At 43.8% G+C, this 25,164-nt stretch overlaps 2 protein-coding genes across 2 annotated transcripts; one reads left to right on the top strand and one right to left on the bottom strand.

Annotated features, from left to right (window-relative positions):
• Positions 1–331: 331 nt before the first annotated feature.
• UXS1 (UDP-glucuronate decarboxylase 1) lies at positions 332–12,637 on the top strand. Its single transcript, XM_010286903.1, has 6 exons — positions 332–448; positions 4,632–4,675; positions 5,883–5,943; positions 7,369–7,426; positions 9,643–9,746; positions 11,793–12,637. Exons 1-6 carry the CDS (start codon positions 380–382, stop codon positions 11,922–11,924), a joined length of 468 nt encoding a protein of 155 aa, XP_010285205.1. The 5' UTR covers positions 332–379; the 3' UTR covers positions 11,925–12,637.
• Positions 12,638–19,945: 7,308 nt separating this feature from the next.
• Positions 19,946–24,454, bottom strand: LOC104615566 (chromosome unknown open reading frame, human C2orf40; the record flags this gene model as incomplete). The annotated part of the gene is made up of 3 exons (XM_010286904.1): positions 19,946–20,107; positions 22,053–22,210; positions 24,407–24,454. Coding segments are annotated over 3 exons (368 nt in total), but the record flags the coding sequence as incomplete, so codon positions are not given.
• Positions 24,455–25,164: the final 710 nt, after the last annotated feature.

Here is a 25,164-nt window from a genome sequence, read left to right as displayed (position 1 = left end):
GTGAGTTGTTGTTGGAAGGGTACTATTGAAAAATGTTAAAGTTCTTGTTGGAAGAAAATACATGTGCTGAAATCAGCTGTTCTAGCACTGATGTAGAGTTTGCATTACAAATACTGACAACTAATATAAATTACCTTGCTGTATGCACTACAGTTTCCAGTAACACTGAGGAGAGGTTAGAAGTATTTTGTGGTGAGAAAACAATGCTTGCTAAAGTTGTGAGAGGGATTCTTAAGAACCTTTTTGGACAGGAGAGAGTTAATTTGCACTTTCAGGAAGAAAGACACTCTTACTAAGGTAGTAACAATTCTTTTTTCTTTGCCTACAGGAAGGAGTTGAAGTGAGGGTTGCCAGAATATTCAATACCTTTGGTCCTCGAATGCATATGAATGATGGTAGAGTTGTCAGTAATTTTATCCTACAAGCTCTGCAGGGAGAACCACTAACAGTAAGTAATGACTTCTTAGTGATGTGAAGCACTGTTCATTTTTATATCCTATCCTCATGTACTATGAAAGAGAATGGGTTTTAGAAAACACATAGGTTTCTCCCTCCACAAAAAAAATTTCTAATCTATCAAGCTCAAATGTATGGAATTATATATTCAAAGATGTGCTCTGTTGATGATATTGGTGTTCCTTTCCCAGAAAGAAACAAGGCTACCAGCTGCGATCTGAGAAAGTATTTTAGTCATCCTGAACTTGAATCTCTATCCATCACAACTCTTCTATGGAGACAAGGCATGACAAGGCTAACAGAATCATGTTTTGGTACTTAATCCTGTTGAGGAACTTTCTCTGAACCCTTTTTGGAAGTTAGGCATCTAAATGTCTTTTTCAAGCTTGGAGATCAGCCTAAATTTTCCATGTATAACGTAACGTTCAGGGCCTTCAGGCTACATCACATATTAGTAAATAAAGCTGGACAGAACTGTTTTTTGTTACCATTGACCAACTGGTGTGGCATGACCCACATCTGTATAGCTGAATTTTTCTGACAAAACAAGTTGCCGTATCCAGACTGCTTGCTGTGAATGGTCCTTGGCTTTTGATAATACACAACATTGTCTGAGAGAGCAAAAGCTGGCACAGGCCAATACTCTGCCAAAGATGCTGCTAGCAATGTAGCTATACAGACAGTGCCTGACTATGAGGATATGTAAAATAAATGAGGAGACATCCTAAAACAGAGAGAAGTAGTTTGGGATCTGAGACCAGTTGTGAGCTCATAGAAACATTTACAGTTTATGTGACATACAACAGAAATTTCATATAAATATTTGTTAATATTGCCTAGATCAGAAGAGTGAAGTGCCAGGAAACCACTCAGTGGCTTCTTCTAAATAACTAAAAATGTTGCTAAGTGTTTCTATGGGGCAGCTATCTTGACACTGAGACAGCATTCCTTCTGTTGGAGTCTGTAAAATCCAGAGTTCAGCCAGGAATTCCTCTAGGAAGGAGCAAACAATCCAAGGAGAAAAAGGATGAAAGTTTTTTGGCAACTCCCACTACCGTGATTCTTCTAGAGCAAAATCTGAAACTGGACAGAACATTGAAGAGTATAGACCAGGGAATAAGTCATGCCCAGGCAAGATGAAGCTTGGTGTTCTGTGATAGATCTCCTCTAACTTTAGTCTTTTTCAAATAATGTGCCAGAATGTGGCTAGCCCCTGCAAAACTTGGGTAGTAGACACTACTCTACTGACAGGGTGGAATGTAGAACTCTTCATAAAAAATAAAATTAAAGAAGCCTGCAAAGCAATATACATCACGTGGCTTAAGTACACTGATAATTTTTGAAAGATTGGTCTACTCTGTAGGTCAGCATTTGCTTGCTTGCTTGCTGTTTATCAGCAATCATTGACTTAGGCAATTTGTTGTTATTTTTTAATTTCATCAATGATGCATCTTGGCTACTCTGTTGTTCCTAATCATTGCTAAATTTCTGGTTTAGGCTTGTGGTTATTTTCAGAGTAATAAGCCTGTAGTAATTTGAATGCTGTGTTCACTGCATCTCCTAAAGATTTGCTTTTTCCCCAGAGATGTACTTTTTTTTCTACAAAGCACTGTCAGTGCTCAGAGTATAGTAGGAATTGTATGATGCTGACTGTGACTTAATGGCCAGTGCTTACTAGGACATATGACATTTAATATGTCATAGAAATCAGCATTAAGACTGCAGATGTCAGGGCTTAGTCTTGGGTAGCTGACAAAACCAGTGGGCCAGCTTGTCTAGTCTTTACTGATAGGAGTCTTTTCATCACTGAATAGGGTAGTTGCACAACCACATGGGTTCAGTACTTTTCCCTTTCAAAACATGAAAAAAAAAGAGCACTCAAATTCCTGCAGAAAGAGTTTGATTTTCTTACTCAGGCATGCTGTTCGTTGCAAGACACTAAGCAAATAGAAGCAGACAAGAAGATGGAGCTTCTTGCTTTGATGGTTTTGATGCTTGTAGGACTTGCTTGTATCAAAATACGAGTATAACCATATACTGGTTTGTCAGCGTTGTATGTTCCCAGGATGGCATCCTGGAGCATAAAGTCCAAGCCTCTAAATGCTGTTTAGAAAGCTTTTCTAGGCTACGGAGGGTCAGAAGGTACTTCCATTTTTCAAGTTTGTTCCCCAGTGCATGTAGTGAGCTATTGCCATATTTGGCCTTTCAAATGATTTTTTCATTCATACTTAGTTTCTCAAGTTTTACTGAAGAACACTAACTGGAAATCTTGTGAAGCCTTACTAAATATGAAGCAGTTCTCTTGTTTTAAAGCATACAATCCATGGGATATCTTAGAGTATCAATAGGAGAAGTCTGGAGTCAGTGCTGTTCTATAGGAGAGAATATTGAAAGCTTTTGTTTGTTTGTTTGTTGTTTGTTTGTAACTGCCATGCTGTCTAGACTTCATCAAGAATGTAACAGAGGATAAAATAGAACATTTTACCCAACATCACTGTTCTGCAGGGAGTAACTGTCTGACATTAAAAATTACTGAATATGAGAGAAGAACTGAGGGGAGACTTGTTTAGCTGACCAGGTCAAATAAAATGAATTATCAGCAATAAGCAGTAGTTAAGACCAAAAGAAATTTCACCCTTGTATCATTACAGAATTTGCCTGACAGGAATACCAAGTGTTGATTTTTTTAGAAACTGAATGTATTCAGTCTCTTTGTTCAAAGTAGTTGTTCAAATGGAGCAAATAGTCTCTTGAGACAAAAATCTTTACTTTGAAGAAACTATAGCCTGTGCAAACATGACCATTGTTGCTTTGTATTGTTGTAAAGGAAGGGTTTATTAAGAGAAATCAGGAGGTAGTGAGAAATATTGGGAGGAGGAAGCTACACTGTATTTTCCAGCCACTGCCTGCATGTAGGAAAAGTAGCCACATGGATGACTTTGCCGAAATCGTGCACAAATGACTTAGTTCCGTAAAACTTACCCTACAAGCTAAAAGAAAACAAGCAGGAAGCTCTATATACATGCATAAAATCTGCTGTTTGCTTTGGGAGCCTTGTCAGGCTGTCAGTGTGCTCTCCTGGTGCATTCTTCTCAGAATCCGTTATTGGGTAAACTCTTAAACCCCTGATGTTACACAGTGCCTACCAAAATGTGAACTTTCTTCGGTCTGAATCAGCCTCAAGAGCAGCAGGCTTACCAAGCCATGATGGCATGTATACTGATTGTATTGCCTTTCCTGTCCCCTAGGAAAACAAACATGCTTTCTATTCTGTCCTTCCAAAAAGCTTTTCTGTTTTAGCAGGTTGACAGTAAGATGTGTGCGTCCGCAATTAAACTTCAGTGTTTTCACCACTTGCGTATGCCTACTGATAGCGTTCAGTATTTAAGTATTCATGTTCTAGGGACTTTAGTACTCCACACAGTTAAACTGTGGGGGAAAAAAAAATGTTATCTGATACCATTATGTATGCTTTAAGTGTACTTTAAAGTCTGGGTGAACTTAAACAACTTGCTTGCTCCAAAGTGCCAGCACATAACCTGAGAAAACATTTATTTTTTTCCCCTCTTAGATTTTGTTACAAAACTGTACAGGTGACTTTGGGAGTCATATCCTCTAGAAATTCTTCCCCGGAGGGGAAGAGCCACATGGTTTGTTTTTTGTCCTGATTTCTTCAAACACTTACAGTGGTACTTTTCTTGACAACTTTTTGAGAGACCACTAACATTTGGTGGTCACTTTGAAGTTGGCTGTTGTTAATGAACAAATCAAAATTGCCCGTCATAACCACATCTTAGTAGTCAGAGGTTTGCTTTAAATATTTGGCACTCTGTTCCTGCTAAGCACATGCTGCAGCCTCTTCCAGTGTTGCAGGAGAGGACAAAGCATCCCTCTGTCCTACATCCCTGAGAACGTTTCCTGTGCATGGAGTTCTGGTTAACAAAATGCCTAAGGACAGGTTCACTGGAGACACATCCAAGAGGAAGATGACCTTCAAAGAACTGATACTTTGCCAAAGGCTCTGCAAGCACATCTTTTTCTATTCCTGTAACATCGAGCTTGTGTCTCAGGTGCTGCTTCTTGGGACGTTTTTCTAGAACGGTGAGGGAAAGATAATTGGGCTAGAGAGGACTTTTATATTTATGTAATGTTTTCTGATTTCCATCTCTTTTTAGGTCTACGGACCTGGAACTCAGACGAGAGCTTTCCAGTATGTCAGGTAAGCCTTGTTTGCACTGTCCGATACTTACTTCACTGAGTGCTCCTTTGAGCTTGTCCAGCTTCGCATGCATCTGCATTTCTGTCGGAGGCATTGCCTTCATTCTTAGCCAGCTATACTTTCAGAAGGCAGACGCTGAAGTTTTAAATAAAAGTGCCATGAAACGAAACGTTAGTTGGTTTAGAACTGGCAGCGGAAATGCTGATGTACCGTGCCCTTCCCTTCGAGGGGGAGCGAGTAACGGGCAGGGACGTGCGCGAGGCCGAGCCGTTTGTCCGTCCGTGCGTCTCCGTGCAACACTGCCACCTGCCGTCCCTGGGGGTGCCGGCGGCAGCGCGCGTGCGCCGGCCTTCGGCGGGAAGCCACCGGCTGAGGCGGGGGGTGCAGGTATTGCTGTAGCTGCTATTTGAAGTGTAAAGCAAGGCCAGAATGTACTTTCACTACGAAAAAGCGAATCTGTTCCTCAGAAGCTTTTGTTCTTTCGTGTTAGATGAACTTCCGTGCCCGGCTTCTGGGTTGTTCTAGTCATTCTCCACTTGGAAATGTTCTTTCCTTCTGCTGAAAGTTGTAACAGTGGTGACAGACGCTACGGAAACCCCATCAGTTCAAAGCAGCCACTCCTTTCCTGATTATAAGTCATAATGAAAGGGATCAGGGTTTGTATGGCCAGGGGCAAGCTGCTAAGTTTGTTGCTGACAATCCAAAATAACTTTGGGTTATTTTGCTGGGGGGAGGTAGCACCAAAATACTGTTTTTTAACAAACTTGGTTTAAGAATTTCTGAAAGTGAGCAGACAAACAACAAACCACAAAGCAGGTGGTGCTGTCATGTGCCTCTGTATTACAACTTACTCTATTCTGTTTGAACTGTGTTGGAAATGGGCTTCTAAATATGCATGGCTACTGGAGGGAAGAGGAAGTACTTTTTTCTTAAGTAACTTGATTTTTTTTAATATTCTTTCATATGTTCAGATGAACTATAACCAGTGTATCCCGAAGATAATCACCCGTTCAAACTAACCCTCTTACAATAGGGACTGTGGAACAGCAGCTGAGAAAACATCCACCACACTGTAAATCTGATTTCAGCATTCCTCAGCTGCCTGATCTGCTTTACTGGAGCTCTGAGGAGGCAGGTCTCTTTTTAGACAAGAATGTTATCTGCCCGGAAGTAGAAACTGCCTCAGTCTGTTCTTCCCTTTTTATAGTGATCTTGTGAATGGGTTGGTGGCGTTGATGAACAGCAATGTCAGCAGTCCTGTCAACTTGGTGAGTATGAGAGCTTCACTCTGCTGTGTTTCCTGTGCAGAGGCCAACATTACCTCTGTTTTCCTCCTCGTCACTGATGCTGATTTGTAGAAGAAATAAATGGAGCAAAAAAAGCTCTTTTCATTATGAATAATGTATTTTTCCATGTATTTTCTTTATAAATAAGAAAATTAAGCCCCTACATGTTGAGATCTTGTAGTTTCAAGAACAGGATAGATTTTCTAGAGTTTTTCATTTGTTTTAGCAAAAAAAGATTTATGTAATTAGAATATTATAAAAAAATGAGCAAAATATGAGCATGTGGGGGGGGCATGCAAAATACACCAAGGAAATTATTGAAGTTTGGTTTTAATGAAAAAAAAACACTGAAGGAATACTTAGCTTTAAATAATTAGAAATCACTTCATACTAGCCTTGATTAGAGAGAAATGGGATGGTATTTGATTGTATAATTTTCTAATATTGATTAAGGCTGCTTAGAACATAACTTTTCTAATAAGATTTTTGTTCTGTCCCATTTGTTGTCACCTTACTCTCAGCAGTGGATATAAGAATGGAAAAAGGATGCATATGCCAGGTCATTTCTGTGTATGCCAACTTTTGCCAAATCAGATATTCAACTCTGGAGGGCAGTTGTTCACTAGATTTTCCTTTTTTACTGTGTTCAGTTCTATGTTTCTATCCAAATGATGATGTTTTTAAACCCCACCATATGTTTTGTCTCCATAAAAATCAGTGTTTAAATCTGTACGTACCTACATGTTCAGTTTTAGGTCAAACAAAATGGAGTAAAGAACAATTTTGCAACAAGGAAAGCTAGGGATGGAGGAAATTGAGTCTGATGAAGACAAGCTAATGTAACAGGAAGCTTTCAGTAGTTTGCTCTGAAATGTTCATCAGGAGTTCACATGCAACTTGGTTAAAATAAAGAGAGTTAAGAAAAGGAATATTGTATAGGAGAGCAAGTAGTCCTTATACATATTGATATGTAAGCTGTAGTAAATGCAGAAGCAATTGTTTGCAGCTAAATTAGTTTGGTTTCCTAGCTTTGGATGAACTGAGAATTTAGCATAGTACTTTGTTATATCATCTGTCCCCAACTCAGCAAAGTCCCTGAATCCAGGTTTCAAACTCATGGTGTGGTTGTGTGGACTGCTGAGTGGCACGTGCCTTTACTGTGATTGAGGTACATTTGCCCATTCTTTACAGACAGATGTTTTTGAGCACCCCCCTGCATACATTGAATTACCAAGGCAAATGTAAGGGAGGGCAACTTTTCTAATGAGCGTGGACCTTGTCAAAGTTCTGTAATGTTCAACTTTTTCAGAATTTAACATGACCCTGTTAGAATTATATCACGTCAGAAAGCTAGCATGTCGCAAGGTGTTTAATTGTTATTGTAATGAATAACCCTCCTCTTTCTAGGGAAACCCAGAGGAGCACACTATCCTAGAATTTGCCCAGTTAATTAAAAAACTTGTTGGTGAGTATGATAAGAAATTCTTAGTAAAGCTTATGAAGTACTTATTGTTGTGAGATGATTATTACTTTATTAAATAATCTGTGTAATATATGGATAATTGAATTGGTCTTTGGATTTCTTAATAACTTTATCAAAGGCATTTAATTGTATCCTGATCATGTAATTAAATATTAATGATAATCCAGATCCTCTCAATTGTATGTAAAATATTGCACAAACGGTAGAATGAATGCATTCTTTCTGTGTATCTGTGTGATCTATACCTATTATTTTCTGTAATGTTTATGCATTTTTTTAGCTTTGTTTTGGCACAAGGACAATATGTAAATGAAATGTAAAACACATAAATGAAAATGTCTTGCATAACATCTTAGCTGAAATACAGATACTTCAGCAAGCTGGTTCTTCACAGTTACGCAGACTGTTCTCCTTCCACTACCATTAAAAACTTCATGCTGTGGTGACAGTCTTTCTCTTACTTTTCATTGACCTACCAGTGACTCTTGCAAGGGCTGTCAGCACCTGCCTTGTATGTGCCTGGGAAGAAAACACTGTGGCTTTCTCTTCATTCTTGCTCTGATACCTGTAGCAAATCAGAGCTCTCAAGAATGGAAGCGAAGGGCTGTGCTTAGTCTTCTAATGTGGCTTTCTAATGAGATGAAACATACTGATGTCATTAGCCAAGGGTTTTTAGTCTGCAGATTCCAGCAGTGCTTCTGAGGGTTCTGAAAAAGACAAGTTCAAACATACAGAAGCTGATGCATCTGATGTTTCTAATAGAGGACTATGCCCTCTGGAAAACATCTATGAATCCACAGATCAGGGAAGGAAACTGAAAATCACAGCACATCAGGCACATACAATAATTGTTACCTCCATTTGTCTATTCACAGACAACTTGATCTGTTTCAGTCTGCCTGGAGAGGCAGTTCAGTTCTACATCCATAAAATCACACAGTAATGTGGCATGTAAACTATATGCTTAGAGACATTGTCCCGTTGCTGTGTATTGTCATGAGGAAAGGCAAGTACTGTGTTTGCTGTTTAAATCAGACTGGAGAGTATGGGCAAAGAGGAATTGAAGTCCTCTGACAATGCAAAAGTGCTAACAGAATCACAGAATGGTTGAGGTCAGCAGACACATCTGGAGGTCATTTGGTCCAACCCTTCTGCTCAGGCAGGGCCACCTACAGCTGGCAGTGGCCCAGGACCATGTCCAGACAGCTTTTGAGTATCTTCAAGGATGGAGACTCCACAGCCTCCCTGGGCAACCTGTGCCAGTGCTGAGTCACCCTCACAGTAAAATAGCATTTCCCAGTGTTCAGAAGGAACCACCTGTGTTTCAGTTTGTGGTCCTGTCAGTGGGCACCACTGAAAAGAGCCTGGCTTCCTCTTCTTGACTCCCTCATCAGGTATTTGTGCACAAGGATAAAATCCGCTTGAGCCTTCTCTTCTGCAGGCTAAGCAGTCATAGCTCTCTCAGCCTATCTCATAAGAGAGGTGCCGCAGTACCTTCATCATCTTAGCAGCTGTCCACTGTGCTGTCTTTAGTATACCCTTGTCTCTTGTACTGGGGAGCCCAGAACTGGACGCAGCCCTCCAGATGTGTCTCATCAGTGCTGAGTGGAGGGGAAAGATCATCTACCTCGACCTGATGGCAGCACTTCTCCTAATGCAGCACAGGATACCATTTGCTTGCTTTGTGGCAAGGGCATATTGCTGGCTCATATTCAACTTGGTGTCCACCAGGATGCCCAGTGAGACAGTGTTAAAAGCCTCACTGGAGTCAAGGTAGAGGGTATCCACTGCTCTGCCCTTGGCTACTGAGGCAGTGGTTTCATCATAGAAGGTTGTTAGACTGGTCAAGCATAACTTCCTTTTTGTTTCCTGCTGAAAGCTTTGTGATACAATTTGTGAATCCATGTTTCTCTGGGACAGCTGGTTCACCCAGCTGTTGCATGCAGTATAGCTATGTCTGTGGAAAGTGTTTCAGTGGTAGAATTATGAAGCAGAAAGCTGCAGATGGACTTGATGCTCCAGTAGGTAGGAAAGGTGTGAATGTGAATGCAAAGCGTAGTGAATTGCAGAGATAATGCAAGTGGTAGAATTATGAAGCAGAAAGCTGCAGATGGACTTGATGCTCCAGTAGGTAGGAAAGGTGTGAATGCAAAGCGTAGTGAATTGCAGATGATAATGCACAGTCTCTTGTTTAACAGGCAGTGGGAGTGAAATCCAGTTTCTCTCGGAAGCACAGGATGACCCTCAGAAGCGAAAACCTGACATCAGAAAAGCCAAACTATTGCTTGGCTGGGAACCTGTGGTACGTACAGCTGTATTACTGTTGTTGTGTGCAAAAACACGGGGGGGGAGGGGACAGAGGAGAATGGGGGAAGAGGACCACATGATCATGATACGTTTCAGTTATCAGAATATCTGCTTAACACAGTCTCCAGGAGAGTTGTTTAAAAGGCTCTCGCTCATATGTTGCCCTAGCTCACAATTCAAGAACTGCTGGGTAAGACTGTATATGGCCTGTGCCATGCAGAAGAGCATATTAGCATTGGCATTTGTAATAGACTTAAGGAGAAAAAAAAAATTTTTAGGATAGGCATTCTAACTTTTTCACATGTATATTATGAAGTAACTACCCTTCTGTAAGCCCAATGAATCCTTTGAAATATGTGGTACATAGTTATGGGCGCTAATGAATTTGCTGTTTCTACAATCCTCATTCCTGTTTTGCTGTGGCAACATGCATTATGGAAGGAAAAAAATTGCTTTTATTTTATTAAAATATTTTTAGACAATCTTTGGAGTAAGACTATTTTAGAAATGATCTGTAACATCATTGTAACCAAAAAGATTATTTGGATTACTAGGGACAAATATGAGCACCAGAAAAGTATTCAGCTTTTTAGAGTTTGCCTAAAGGGAAGTACATGAAACTCTGGCAAAACAGAAGCTAGCCAGAGAGAGATGATACATTTTGATTATTTTTTTTTAATGCTGGTGGACTGAAATAAACCAGAATAAGAAGTCCTTACTTTGGACAACAAATATCATACGTAGAGATTTTCAGAGCTTGTTCTGTGTGTTGATAAGCTCAAAATGTGTTGAGGGTTAGTCTAACATCTCACCACTCATAATAATGCCTGTCCACCTCTAGAGCTTAGTTACCAGCCATCTGAGGTGACGTCAAGATTGTGGTTGTTCTGCACAGCTAATATGCAAGAAATGCAAAATGGCCATGGTTGCTGTTTTTTCCTTTCTCAACCTTTTTTGTGAAGTTAACTGTACAAGTGTATGACCAGGCATAGCTGGTTGGTTTGGGGAGGTAAGATCTACTTAATCCCCAGAAAGGATGTGACTTTCTTAGCCAGCTCCCCATTCTACCTCGCACAGTGGTTTGTAAGCTTTTTCAGTTTTGCAGATAAAATTCTTTCCAGGAAACATGTGAATCTATCTAGTAAATGTAAGCTTATTAATAGAAAAAGGTAGCTTCAGAAAGGATTCACAGAGGTACCGGATACTGATAGAATATACTTGAAAGCACGAGGGTGATGGCAAGTGTTACTATCACAGAAGGTGTAAAACAGTTAACTTTTATACTTCTGACCTTCTGTGTTTGGCACATTCAGTACCAAAACTTACTCTGAAGTAGCAGGACAGTGTTGATATGTCAAAGCAAGTAGATTTTATCCTCCTGTATTGATGATGGTATCAGCAAGTATATCAGAGCATATGACTCCTGAGAAAAGTGGGTAGTATTTCTGTTGTTCCTGTCTACATCTCATACTGTTTAAATACAGGCATAGAATACAGAGAATTACAATTATTTGCATAGGGTTTAAGAATATCAAATGAGATACTGGATGATAATTTTTATCCCTTTTTCTGTATATCAGTGGAACACTGAAGAAATAAAAACTACAAAAAACCCCACCACCTTCATACCTTTCTGTGCTATGTACCATTCTGTGAGACTCTGCAAAAGAGGATCTTTAGTCATTAATAACAGAAAGGGCTTAAATTTCTGTGAGCTTATCTCTTTCAAAGTTATTATGAATTGAAAGTACAATTACATAAGTCTGTTTTGGCACTAAACAGACCAATCATAACCATCTGATGAGACATAAATTTGTTGGACTTTTTGACTTACTATGTCAGAGAATTTATCTGATGTTTAAAAGCTAAGATGCATTAGCAGTGTAGAGATGTAACCACTGTGTGGTGCTGCTAATACTTATATTGGCTGAGGATGAGACTTCCTCACAGTCTTTTGAGCTGTATTAAAAAATTTCACCCTTGTGAAAAGAGCTGATGTGAACTTAGATTGATATGATTCTCTTCTCACTTTTGGGAGCAGGTCCCATTGGAAGAAGGTTTGAATAAAGCAATTCATTACTTCCGTAAAGAACTTGAGTATCAGGCGAACAATCAGTATATTCCCAAACCAAAACCCGCAAGGATGAAAAAAGGAAGAACAAGACATAACTGAAGACTATTAGTTGGACAGGAAATTCCCTGCTTGACATTTGACGGATGTAATTTTTTTTCTTCTTTTTTTTTGTTTTTGTTTTTGAGAGAGACTTTGAAACAGGTATCATGAAGAACAAACTGGAATTTCATTCTGAAGCTTGCTTTAAAGAAGTGGATGTGCCTAAAAATAACAAACAAATATTCCCCTTCCCCTGCAAATCTTGCCTTGCACTTTTTAAATCTGTCTTTTTATGTAAAATAGAGTAGAAGCATCTTTTAGTATCTTCAAGTTTTATATCTTGCTGTGAGATCATTTTGTTGTGACTGTCCTTGACAGTTTTATTTACTGGTTTCTTTGTGAAGCTGAAGATAAACACAAACGGGATGGAAAATGCCAATTTATTTATAAAATGGGTACTATAAAATAAGAGATGTTCTACTATGCATAAGAAAAAAGCTAGTGGTATTGTCAGGTGAGAGACACAGACATCTAAGTATAGAGGAGTTTAAAAGAATTCTGTATGAGAGCTTTATGTATTCTTTAAAGGAGAGATTTTTTCAAAGGTTTAGTTTTAGTTGTAAACTTGAATTTGAGATATTTTCATTGATTACCATGGATAAGGATATTTTGAATCACTACTGTGTTGTGCATACTCTGGGAATAAAGTTAATGTATTATTGGTTACAGTGGTTGAATATGCTATTTTAATAAAATATTGAAACTTCTATTTACTAGTTTCAGGGTTTCACTGTGGGCACTTCTCTGGCATTACACATATGTGCACTTACTGTATTAGAAGTAACAGCCTGCAAATAATGGACTCAATAAAGTTGGTTTTTCATTGCTTGTCTCTTAACAGGTATGTGGGAAAGGCTGCAGGATGTCTGTTGAAACAGATCGGACAAAAACATCATGATTTATTCCAGTTCAGATAGTTGATAGTGGTGCAGGAATGTAAGATTTTTTTTAAACTGTAGAGTCTAACTTCAGCCTCCCTAACTGAGGAAATAGTTCTATTTTAAGCAGTTATTAAATTGCCAGTAAATGCATTCAACTTTGATAACTATGCCTGTCATATTAACAAAAAACCCCCGACCCAAACAAACAACAAAAAAATACAATTCCCTTTATATTTAATAGTTCCCCTTTATTTTTAATACCTAAGACTGGATACCTAGGAGGGGAGATTGGCAGAGAGTCTTTAAAAGGCATTTTTCTTAGTGCCACTCAAAGATCGAAAATCCTAAATCTCACCAAGCAAAGTGACTTGACATTATCTCATTTAAAGCTTGATGTTTCATTAACTTTTGAGTAGCTTTAGGTTGATGGTCAAAGTGGGAGTTACCTGTAGCGACTGCTTGACACACGGACCCACGAAGCACTCCGGGAGCAGTGCGGTATTGAGGCCCCCTTGTCTGAGCATGCCATCCGCCAGAGCCTGCTGGTGCTTGCAAGGCTTGGAGTGTCATCCAGTCTGTCTGGTGAAGTTCCCTAGGACTCCAGCAACAATGGGGCTGCTGTGTTCGTTGTGTGCCCTGCCTGGACCGGGTCTGCAGTCATCCTTTCCAAGCGAAACGGTTTCTTCCCTGCTCACGTGCACAGGTTTTCTTCCAGTGGAAATCTGCCATACAACTAAGATGGGGAGCCGGGGAGCATTTTCCTGTCTGGACTCTCAGAGGTAGAATTTAGGTATTACACATTGCCTCTATCTTTTCACAGCTGAGCAGCTTGAAGTCTGCATTTTGTTTGAAGCCTTTTTCTAGGTGTATGTGATCTGGGTATTTATGCCACATGAAGTTGCCTGAAAAGTACACTATGGTGTGCCCGCTCCAAATGTGCCTGTAACCTGTCGTTACTGATACACTCACAAAGCACAGCCTCTCTCTATACTCAAAACCACAGCTGGATGTATGTGAAAGTAGTGCCCACTGCTTTAATAGTTCTGTAGTGAGAACTGTTAATCAGCTCCCAACACGATGTTTTTAACCCTTGAGGTCTAGATCATGTTTGGGGGAAGGTACTCTTTCTCCTTGTATTTTACTCCTTGTGCAAACTGTGACATTGGATGCCAAAGTATCTATGGAGAGGTGGTGCACAAGGGTGCAACCCTAGTCCAGCACTTAGAGCAGCCATTGAGAATAAATGGGAACTGTGGGTGCCAGCTGGCTACTTCCAGGTCTGTTTTTCATTTAATCCAGTGACTTCAGTGCAAAATACATAAACTGTAGTGGAACAAAAGCATGCATATGGAGACTAGCACAAAATGTGCATTTTCAAAAAAAAAAAAATTCCCTCAGGAAGTTTGAATGTTTGGATACTATGAATTTAAAAGCTTTTTAGGTTACTTCACAGCCTGACCTCCTTCATAAATGAACCAAATTGGAGCGAGGGCGAATGGCTGGTACCACTACAACCCATCTGTGAGTGTGTGGCGTGCCTCGCACTGGGCCCAGGTGACAGACTGTATTGATTTGCTACTTTCCTTCTACTGTTTCTAGCTTTTGTTTCAGAGATGCCTGGTTCAGTTCCTGTATTCTTTTTAAACGTTCTTCCAGGAACAGCAGCCGAGGCAGCTGTTGCCTTTTGTGTTTGAAGCCGATGACCAGCCTACTAGCTGATTCGAAAGGCATGAATCGTGGGTGTGAAAACAGAGTCTGCTGGTGCTTTAGACTGAAAGTCTGGGGTCATTTCAAGCTTGGTCTGAACTGAACCTTCAAGAAGGCAGATGAGGGGTTTGCGTGTTGGTGCTCTTTGCTCCCATCTGGGATTATGCATCTCGGTAGGAGAAAGAGGCATCAAGTTTGCAGGGAATCGCAGGTAAGAAACAGCTGCTGCCTCTCCAGAAGAGCCACTTTTGATGGAGGGTGGTGGAATACAGCACTGAAAGCTTTGAAATATGGGGCTTGGGAGTGAACGAAGCTGAGGCGTGTTCTCATTTCCATGCCTGAACACAATGGATTATAATTTTTTTCTTCAGGTACTTTGAGAATTGGGATTTCTGCAAGCAAGGTAAACCTGATATGAGCAGACTTGAGGTGCCTATTTCGTCACAGTGATCTGCACAAAGAGGCAGCTCAGCAGGCGTTAGATGCAGGTCCTCCTCTCTCAGTAGGGAGTACACAATGTAGCAGAGGCCTGTGGTGAACTGGCCAGCTTTGTGCTGGTGAGTGAGATCAGCCTTCTAGAAGGAGAGGTGTGCAAGGCCTCCACTGCTGTGGATTCCTTGAACCACACAAGGATGACCATTCTTGCTGCTGGAAGTTATCACAACGTGAGGTCCACAGCTGGATTTTTTTTTTTTTTAAACATGGTGTATTTTTGCTTTATTTCTACATGTAGGCTGCACAGAAGCTTTGTAAACTACATTGCTGGTCTACAGACAAGCTACAGTGGGGCTTGCAGACCTAATTTATTTTAAGTAGTTCCATGAAGGTATAGTCTAGAGAAGCCTCATGTCTATCTTTAGGTGAGATTTTTTGCTATGTGGGGAAATCATGATCTGACAGTCTTCCTGTGTCTAGGATGTTTGCAGCTTCTCTTAACCTATATAGATTCTGGCAGGTTTAAAGCCAGTGAGCTCACCACCCCCTGGGCATTTATGAATGTCTCTTGGTCATCTATTTTTTCAATAAATTTTTAGGAATGTAATATATTTGAAAAAAACTTTCACTTTTGTCAGGTCAGGTTGGAATTGAGTTTCAAAGTTGAGAGAAAGAGGCAAGGGAGAGGAGGGGGAAGACACAAACACAACTGCATGAATTCGTTAGCCTTAGAGACCAGGCTACAGAGGGTGAAAGAGGGCTTTGATGATTGTGATGGATTGAGCTAGTCCCCAGTCTTATTAGTATTGAGTTTAATGCTACTTGAGGCGAAGAAGTCCTTGAAGGTCATTAAAGGCTGATCAGAGAAGACCTGTCCACAGGAAGAAGATACTTTGTTAATAGCAAGGGAAGCGTGTACTCAACACAACTAGCCCTAACATCCACACATCCCCTCCCTGCAGTGGGAATGTAGCCACCACAAATCGTAGTTGCTCTGTTGTGAAAATTTCCCTGTGCTTGGATCACAAGTGGCAGGAGAAGGGAATACCTTATTTGTGGCTCTGGCTCCCTAGAGCTACCAGGAACAGCAGCAATAGCTCTGGAGAAAAGCAAGGCACCTTTTCTGTGGCAGGAGGTTCCTGAATGCGATTCCCTACCAACAAGGCTTTTCTGAAATAACAAGTCATATTTCTTGCAAAAAACAGACTCTGGTTCTCCATTCCTTTTCCAAGTCCCTTTCCATCTCCCTTGCCTATTCCATAACAGCAAACGTGGTAACAAGTTTTTGTCTGCCTTGTTTTGTTGCCATTTACAGCCTGGAACGAGCAACAGCTGGTTCATTCTTGCTGTGTTTTCCCTAGTTTCTGACATGCTCTTCAGCAAGGAGGGGGATCTTCTGAATGCCTTGGTCCATGCCATGGCTGAAACAGCTGGAAGGTCCAAAACATTGAAGCCACAGGGAACTGTGGGGTGGCCTTAGGTCCATTCAAAGCCAAGCACAGCAATCTGGGCTCTGATCGTCCTGCTGCAGAGAAAGCTGTTTTGAGCAAGGAAACCTACGCTTTCCACCTGAGAAACAGTCCTGGGATAAAAGTGCCTAGTCCCCCAACCCCAACGTGTTTGTGATACAAGTTGGAACTTAAAGGGAATGAAGCACCGCGCCCCCCCCCCCCCCCCCCCCCAAAAAAAAAATTTAAGAGTGCTGCTGAAGACCTGGTTTTGGAGAGAAAGATCTCTGTCTAGACTTCAGGGAGCATTTGGGGCATGGTAGTACTTCCATGCTTTGACAGAAGGGTTACCTGGCAGATATTGTCAGCAAAGGAGGCAGGACTGCCCCGTCAGTCCCACCAACGGAGTTGCCTGGCGGACACCCGCAAACGGGGGGATGTGGCAGCACCGGGTCTTGAAATATGAAGTGCTGGACCACGGCCAAGCTGTTCTGTAGGGAGCCACAGTGAACAATGGCTGCCCTTCTGTCTTGGTGGAGAGGGTACGTGATGTCAGTGCCGGGAAGGCTGGGGATGATGACGATGTGATGTGCTCTGTGCTGTCTGCAACAGCAGGATGGAAAGGCTTCGAGGGCGTGCACAGGGTTTGTCTGTGTTTTAGGACAGAAAGAGTCAAAGGAAATTAACTTTGTTAATGTAGTTAACTTCGATGCACTCCATGCATATCTGACGAACTTTCTTTTTTTCAGTCGTCTTCCTCCTTTTGCCCAAACCTGTGACAGCTCATACTTGCTTTCTTTGTAGCTTACTGCATGTACTTTTGCATCATTGCAATTGCTGCACGTCACGGCAGGTGCATCCCTCTGCAAGAAGGACGGTGCCCTCTCCTCAGACCTATTGCCTTGTGGTGGGTTGACCCCAGCCAGCAGCTAAGTACCTTCACAGCCATTCACGGGACTGGGGAGAGAATGAGAAAAGCTGAAGTGAGCGAACTTGAGGGGTGAGATATGAGCAGTTTAATAACTGATGGAAAGAAGGAAAAAAACCCAAGTGATGCAAAGGCCGCTCACCATCCCCCTAAACAAGACTGACGCCCTGAGCGATGGCTACCCTGGAAGACAAAGCCCCCACCCCCTTGCTCTTCTTCCCAGGTTTTAGTGTTGAGCAAGTCATTATATGGTGTGGAATTGGTCAGTTTGGGTCAGCTGTCTCACCTGTGTCCCCTCCCAACCTCTCACCCACCCCTAACCTACCTGCTGGGGGACAGCATGGGAAACAGGCGGTCTTGATGCTGTGCAAGCACTGTTCAGCAACAGCAAAAACACTGGTGTGCTCTCAGCGCTGGTTTAGTCACAAATCTAAAGCACGGCAGCGTACATGTTGTTATGAAGAAAGTTAACTCTGCGCCAGCCAGACCCCAGTACGTGTTGGGAAACTTCAGCATGCAATAGGACATCATGGAAAAGATTTTTTTTTTTCTCTTGGAGAATCTAGAAGAGAGAGATCGTAGAGTTGGTTGTGAGGCTGCAAGGCACAGAAGGTTGCTAGACTGAGTCAGCCTGCAGGAATGGACAAAGGCCTAGGGAGGGATGGTATTTATTTACGGCACTTTTTTTCTTCCTTATTCAGCAGGTCCGAATTCCCAGTTGTTGTAAATTCTGGGAAATGATGGAAATTATCAGCATGGTTGCCAAATTTGGTGCACTTTTTTGATGGGATACAAAATGGAAGTGTTCTTCTAGGAATAGGTGTTTTCCAACTGTGCAAAAGAGCATGTGCTTGGCTCAGAATATGATTATTCCGTGCTTGGGTCTTCTACAGACGAAACACACCAGTTTAAACTGATTAAATTGGCAAGGATTCTGCTTTTTGGAGCAAGCGCTCCAAAACCTAGGGGAAAGCTGAGTTTTTGGAGCACATCAGGCTAGCACATATCTGCGTGCAGAGGAGAAGCGACCAACATGTTTGTTCAATTTGGCTCCTCGGCAAAGAGCGTTCCTGCAGGGAGCAGGATGGTGCTGGGCTGCCTCTCCTGGACACCCCGTCACGCAACGGGGACTTTAAGTGAAAGATGAGGAAATACACCCAGAATTGAGACAGAGGTGAAGTGTAAACAATGGTGTTGCCGTGATCCATGCTTTGGAAACTTCTTGTAAGCTTTAGGTGACAGGCAGCTGAAGCATCCATGCTGTCTTTCTTCTCCGACTCTGCTGGAGTTTGCAGTACACACTTCATCTCTCTTTATCCTTATTCTGCAGCTCCAGAAGTCATGGAGCCAGACAGCCTTCCTCACCTGCCCCTTCCCAGTCCTCTACACTTGCCAAGCTTCAGCAGTGCTTTCCCCCACCAAGCCCCTCCTGAAGCCCCTGACAGCTGAAATCTCCCTCCTAGGCTTAGGTCTGCGTGAGGCCCTTCCCTACAGTAGCAAGAAAGAAGCAGCAATGTGGCTGATGTTGCTGTGGCTGAAAGGTTGGTTGCATTTCGGAGTCCTCAACACGCACAACCCACCAGCCAACCCCCCTTTTATCCTCTATGCTTCATTAACAAGTGGCCAGTCTCTGATATATTTTGATGCTCAGCCTAACGTGTGTAGGTGCCAGTTTGAATTGGGGACAGAGGCAACTTCATGGAGGGAAGTTATGTCTGGGGAGTGTGTTGGATGCTATCTGATGATAACTTGATTTTAAATAGCTTGTGTTGTTATTTAATTCCCTGTTCCAAGCTAGACCGAAAGCTTGCAGCTAAGTGGAAAGGACACAAAGAGGAGTATTCATCAAAAATAACCTTTGGGTTATCGTGCCTGGGGAGGGTAGGGGCCACTCGGGTTAGATGCTCGGCGTCTCGGCGATTGCTTCTGAAGTCAGGTTTCTGCACTGAGCCCTTTCCCTGGAGAATCCTTCACTTTCACAGGCTTTGCAGGTAGGTGAGCTCCTCTGCGCTGAACTTAGCTTTTGTGAACATCTGTGTCCTTGTCCCAACAGGAACTGCTCAAGAGCTGTGTCACACAAATCTGGAGGGCTGTGCACAGCAGGTACGGAAACAGCAAAGGAGGCAACAAGGCAGCACTTCAATTGAGAGGAATGGTTTTTTTTTTCTTTCCCCCCCAGAATAATTGGATTTATTAGTTGACACAAATCTGAATGAGCAGGAGCATCTGAAATGTATTGGCTTGTATTGTGTATTCTATACGCCAAACTAGATGATATAATGTAATTTTGCAATTGATTGTAGGAAAGCAAATGAAAAAGCCCATTAAAAAGGAATCTGTAGTAATAGAACTGGAATGAAACTTGCTGTTACAAACTCTACTAAATAATGGCAACCTGTTTATTTTATCAAAAAAGCTTTATTTCTATAACACTTTATATATAGTGTACTACTAAGTAATGAGAATTAAAAAAAGTAATGTTGCTTTCTTTGAAGTCTGGCAGTTCCTTTACTCTTGCTATTTTACATGAATAGGAGGAAAGCAGTGTCATTCTGACTGAGGGAGGAGTCGGCCTCGCCCAACACAGACCTCTAGGCACCAGCTATGGAAGAATAAATGGCATTAGTAATCATCGTAGTTGACACCTGCTCCGTGCCTGAAGGTGTGTGGATTTCGTGGGCCAATTGGTGAATCTTCATCGTAGTGGTGTTGGTAGTATCCACCATAGTATTCGTTACGAGCACGCCCTAAGCTTGTCCAGTAGGAGATGTCATCTTCAAATTTCTGCCAAAAAAAGAAAATACTTGCTTTCCAAGCCTGGAACTTTACAACGAAGAGAGTGAAACAGAAGTGGTGCAAGAGGTACCTTCCGTCTCTTTCAGAAATTCAGGTCTTTTGCGTATTTGTCAAAACGAAATCTTCAGATCTAAGGGGTTCTGTGACTCGTACCTATGTTCTCGATGGGATTATCAGGGCCCCCAGAGCCGGAATTGTCCTGCCCAGCCCCACCTGGGACCCACCCCCATCCCCTCTGCCCACTGTGAAGTGCTTACGCTGAGGGCGCCTGCAACTGAAACGTGCACCGAGCACCTGTAATATCCCTATTACCTTTTCAGTGGTGGACTATAAAAACATTTCAACGTTTCGTACTCCAGAGGCTTGGTTCTCTGCTGCCCCACACCTTCAGTCACGCTGTCCCCGGCTGCAAAGTGGGCGCGAGGGGCTTTCGCTCTACGCCCGTGATCTCTCGCTCCCATTTTGCATGGGTGAGAACAAAGGTACAGTCCAGCCTTCTAGCTATGGAAACGCAGTAGGCAGTTCAAGTCTGCTCACAACAGTGTGCAAATACTTGCCAAGCTAAAGCCTTTCCTTCTGAATGAGTCTTTGGAAATATTTTTGGCTGAGATTTGAAAAAATAGTTTTGCAAAATACACAACGGGTAAGTATGGCCCAAGTCCTTTGCTGGAACAAACAGTTATTTCGTTGTTAAAACTGTGTCTTAATACTCAAGAAAACCTAAGTGGGTTCATTGTTTCCCACAACAGGTCTCATTTCAGCTTTTAAAATGCACACAGGAACTCAGAGGAGAATTCACCTTATCTGTATGGTTTGTCCTCATTTCTTACCTCTTAGTATTTGCCCCCAGTCTTCCGTTTCTGATGCATAAAACCGTTTTTCCTATTTTTCCTATTCCTACTGGGAGGAGGGAGAGGGATATAGCCATCTTGTTTAAAAGTCATTTTTATCTGCATAACGTCCAGGAGCAACAAAAAAATGTGTCCTTCATTCTTTCAGCGCAAGCAAAGGTTTACTTTTTTAATTGTTCCAGCTTTGAAAATGAGTGCATTCATCTCTTAAGCAATCCACATAGCATGAAGGTCCAAAACGTACTCCAGCTTGCCTGTGCCAATGCAATCTCATTAAACGTATTCATGCAGCTGACACAAGCCAAGAATTCAACATCTATAACTATTTTTACCTCTTATTAACGTAGAAATTATTCTATATGTGGGACTGCAACTAAATGCACATTTTCCGCTCTATTTCAGCATCTATTTAGTAGAGCTTTGTGCAGATCTGGGAACTCCTGATTCCACACCAGTGTTTTTACCAATTAACTGCTTTTTTTTTTTTTTTAAAAAAAGTATCCTTCTTATTTGAAGGGAGGTTGGCTGCACATTATCAAATGGTTTTCCTTTCACACTTAGCGTCGAGGCGCAGCTGCCGGTGCTTGCCGTGGTCAGGAGCCGCAAGGACCACGGAGGCACACACGTGCATTAGGTGCGTAATGTTGGTGCAGTTTCATTGAGGAACGCCAGTCACGGCCAGCTTGGTGTGGATTTCTCAGCATGTTAAAAAAGCAAATTGATTAGGTTGAGACTGCCAAATTAATTTCCTGAAATACGATTGATTGCTTTGGGTCTGGCCGCCTACTTCTCAAAGCAGACTTTGTCTGCTTGCAATTTATTGAGCTCAAGTTCAGTAGCAGGCAAGAACTCTGCGCAAGATCTTAATGTCATTTTCCTCTGTTAACAAAGTAATGCAGAAATCTCTAATAAATACAGGGCTTACATTTCTGTGCAGCGTTTGCTACTTTAAAAAAAGGAAATCACAGTGTCTGCGAACAGAAAACAGGGCAGCTTCTCCCTGGGTGCCCCCGTGGCTGTGCAGCCACGCTCGCAGCCGCTCGCTCTAACGCCCTACCACCTCCCGACAGCCTGTCACTCACCGCCTCATCGAATCCCAGGTACAGGAACTGCTGGTACCACTGCTGTACGTCGGGCTGGCTTCGGTCCCACAGCTGGCGCCGCTGCCGTCTCAGGCTGCTTAGGAACTCCTTGGCCGCCGTTTCTTTCACCGACACCTCGGGCTTCGTGGCAACAGGGGCTGAAATGAATTCACCACCACCCCCAAAAAGCATGCCAGGAAATTTTTAGTCAGCCCGAAGCATACCGCTTGCAGCAAGTAAGAAAGTGCTTCTCCATCCCCTTTGTGCTCGGCGGCGCGATGCGTGTCGCAGCAGTAACGGTAATAAACCCAGGAATTGTCGATGTAATAGGATTTCTCAGCTTCCTTCTCTTGGATTTCCTAAAAGCTATTCTGAGGTCAAAGGCATCAGCTAAGCAAGGAATGTGAACAACCAAACCCGAAGTGAAAGAGCGTATACACACTGTGTTGTGCTTTGAGGAGAGAACAGGAGACTGGCTGCTGCAGGAACGGGAAAGAAGATGAGAGGCGAAGTTAAAAAGCCTGGAGAAGCTGGAGAAACACTGCTAGCTTATTAGGGCGAAGGGAGGCATACACAAAAAGATAGATTGTTGAACCCGTTGTGTAAAAAAGTAGCTTTTAAATAATGACTACCACTGAGTGCCCTGTATGCCTGAAAATAAAAGCCCATCAGGTGTGGTGGATGCAGGGGAACGCCCTCGACCTGCCAGACCCACATATGCCCTCTGGCTTGCCCCACGCCTAAGAGGCAGGCAGTTTGCTGCGGCTGCTAGAGGCATTTATGCACCTCGGAGAGGTACGGATGCGAGGACCGGCTAGCCCCCCGCCACGCGCGGAAATGATGAAACGCGGTATGATGTCTGGTCTTCCCGTGAAACAAGAAGCACGTGTAGGAGTAGGAGGAAGGTCTTGGCTTCAGTGGGTTCATTGCAACGAGGGAGAGACCAGGAACACGGGTGTGGGTGGAGATTTTCGGAGGATGTGAGGGAAGAGGCTAGGGCAGGAGGGGAAGTCAGGTGGAGATGTGAAAACCGCTGAAGCAGGAGCTGGGCAGACTCGCACGAGGAGGCAAAGGGCCGCAGTGACTCAAGAGGTAAAACCGGCAGCTGAGCTGCCTCCCTGCGGCAACGAGCTGGAAACTGGTAACTCGCCGTGCGCCCGAGCGGGGTGTTCGCCCAGCTGAGCCAACGTCACGGGAATGAGCCTCGCGCCAGGGACGCTGCCAGCAAGGGAAGCAGTACCGGGTCCGCCCAACTCGGAAAGGGGGGCGGGCTGGGATTAAGGGGCTGCGTACGCCCTCCATCACCCATTCAAGGTTTTGCAGTTCTTCCTGGTCTAGGCCACCTTGTCTGCCCGCCCGAGGAGCCTCCCCCCGGGCGGTCCCCCTCGCCAGGGGACCCGAACGAACAAGCCGACCGCTGCTGGCGGCTGTTGCAAGTGGTCACTCCCATCTACGTGCAAGCGCTGCAGAGCGGTGAGGTAGGGAGCCCACGCACAACGCAAACAGCCGTGGATGGGGCAGACATTTTCAGCCTGGCAAGAGGTGGCGGGAGATGCCAGGAAAAAGCCAGTGAGAAGTTAGGCGGGCTTGCAGGAAGTGGGAGTCCCCTCTGTCGGGGGGTGTAAATTCTTTGCCTCGGCCGTAGAGCAGGCTTGAGGGGAGGCAACCAAAACTTCTGGGGTGTTTCAGCCTTCCCCCCATCTGCTGTAGTGCCGCTTGTCCCTCGCCAGCTCCGTTTCCATCCCCTTCCCTCAACCAGCGAGCTACGGGGTGCATCTGCCGCTGGGCCCTCGGCCATGGTCCCTCCCATGGCAAGAGCAGTCTCCCAAGAAGGGAGCACACGTGGGGCCAAGCGGATAAAGGGAACAAGTCAAGGCATTGTGAGCAAGCCTGGTTTGCACATTTTCTCCTCTGCACCTGAGCCAGCAGTATTTCCACACACTACAATTCCTTGGAAAAGCTTGTGGCTTCCCAGACTAAATCAGATAAATGCCAAGTCCGCCACGGACGCGCTAGAAAAGGTAGGTGCTATCCACTGCGCGGAGCAAAACGCAGGCGTGCGCTGCCTGCGGCCGGGAGCACTGCTTCGCAGAGGGGGCTGTGGTAAGCGGAGCCGCCGGCCTTGCCAGTACCAGGTCCCAAACGGACACGCGGGCACAGGCTCCGTCCGCGCAGGAGGTTTTGGTGCGGTATGTAGCGAGAGCGGCTGTGCGCTACCAGCTTTGAGGTGGGTGCTTGTACGCTGCTCCTCTGCCTGCCCTCCTCAGGCTGGGGGTGGATGAGAACACGTTGGCAGCTTGGACTGGTTCAAAGGAAAAACAAGGGAAAAAACACTTTGCTGTCTCTTTACCTACCTTCGCGTTTTTGAAGCATCCGCTTAAGCTTATTTCCCCTTGAAACATCTAGAGAAGTAAAAATAAAACACGTACATTTACTAAGAAGGAAATAACGAGAAAAAGATCGTATCTTGAAAAATACTGACGGTACTTTTGTCATAGCTCCAGACCACCAAGCAAAACTCAGCAGCAAGTTTCTACCAGTGCCTCCCTTTGCTCCCGTGTCCATGCTCGAGCGCAACATACGCTGCTGGGAAGCGTTTGATACTCGTGTCCTCTCCCCGACTCTTCATGGCAAGGGGCCCCCAAAACTGGCTGCCTTCGCCAATTAAAGTATAATACTGGCCAGCAGAAGGCCCGTACCGTGCCGCAGCATCCAGGGCAGCACAATAACCCTGGGACACCCTTCTCGCTGAGCCGGGGGCACCTGAACACCCAGACTGGCTCGGGTTTTTTCCCCACAGCCTGTCCTGAGGGGGTCAGGGCTGTCCCCCTCCTGAAGCCCTTTCCCAGAAGGGACCCAAAAGGCTCCAGCCCCCTGCCGGGCGGCACGCCGGGAGACCCGCGGGCCCTCACCTGCTCCGAAGTGCTTCGCTCGAAAACAAGCTCTTTCAAAAAGATGCTCAACTTGCACACGTTTTGGAGTGACCGCGGGCGTTGACCCACGCGGCCACGCGTGATGCCCGGGGAAGGCTTTTTCCCCGCTCCCCGGGGCGTGTTGGGTTATGTCCCGTGTCCCTACCCCGCACCCCGGCCCGGCGGCGGGCCCTCACTCA

Source organism: Phaethon lepturus, unplaced genomic scaffold (assembly GCF_000687285.1).
Source record: "Phaethon lepturus isolate BGI_N335 unplaced genomic scaffold, ASM68728v1 scaffold21165, whole genome shotgun sequence".
In the NCBI taxonomy this organism is placed as follows: Eukaryota; Metazoa; Chordata; class Aves; order Phaethontiformes; family Phaethontidae; genus Phaethon; species Phaethon lepturus.
The sequence above is the reverse complement of the archived record's forward strand: the minus strand, read 5'-3'. Positions and strand labels throughout refer to the sequence as shown.

Coding starts and splice junctions, on each gene's coding strand:
- UXS1 (XM_010286903.1), top strand. CDS start 380: ATGCATATGAATGATGGTAGAGTTGTCAGTAATTTTATCCTACAAGCT. Junction 4,676..5,882: donor AGAGCTTTCCAGTATGTCAG/GTAAGCCTTGTT, acceptor CCCTTTTTATAG/TGATCTTGTGAATGGGTTGG. Junction 5,944..7,368: donor TCAGCAGTCCTGTCAACTTG/GTGAGTATGAGA, acceptor TCCTCTTTCTAG/GGAAACCCAGAGGAGCACAC.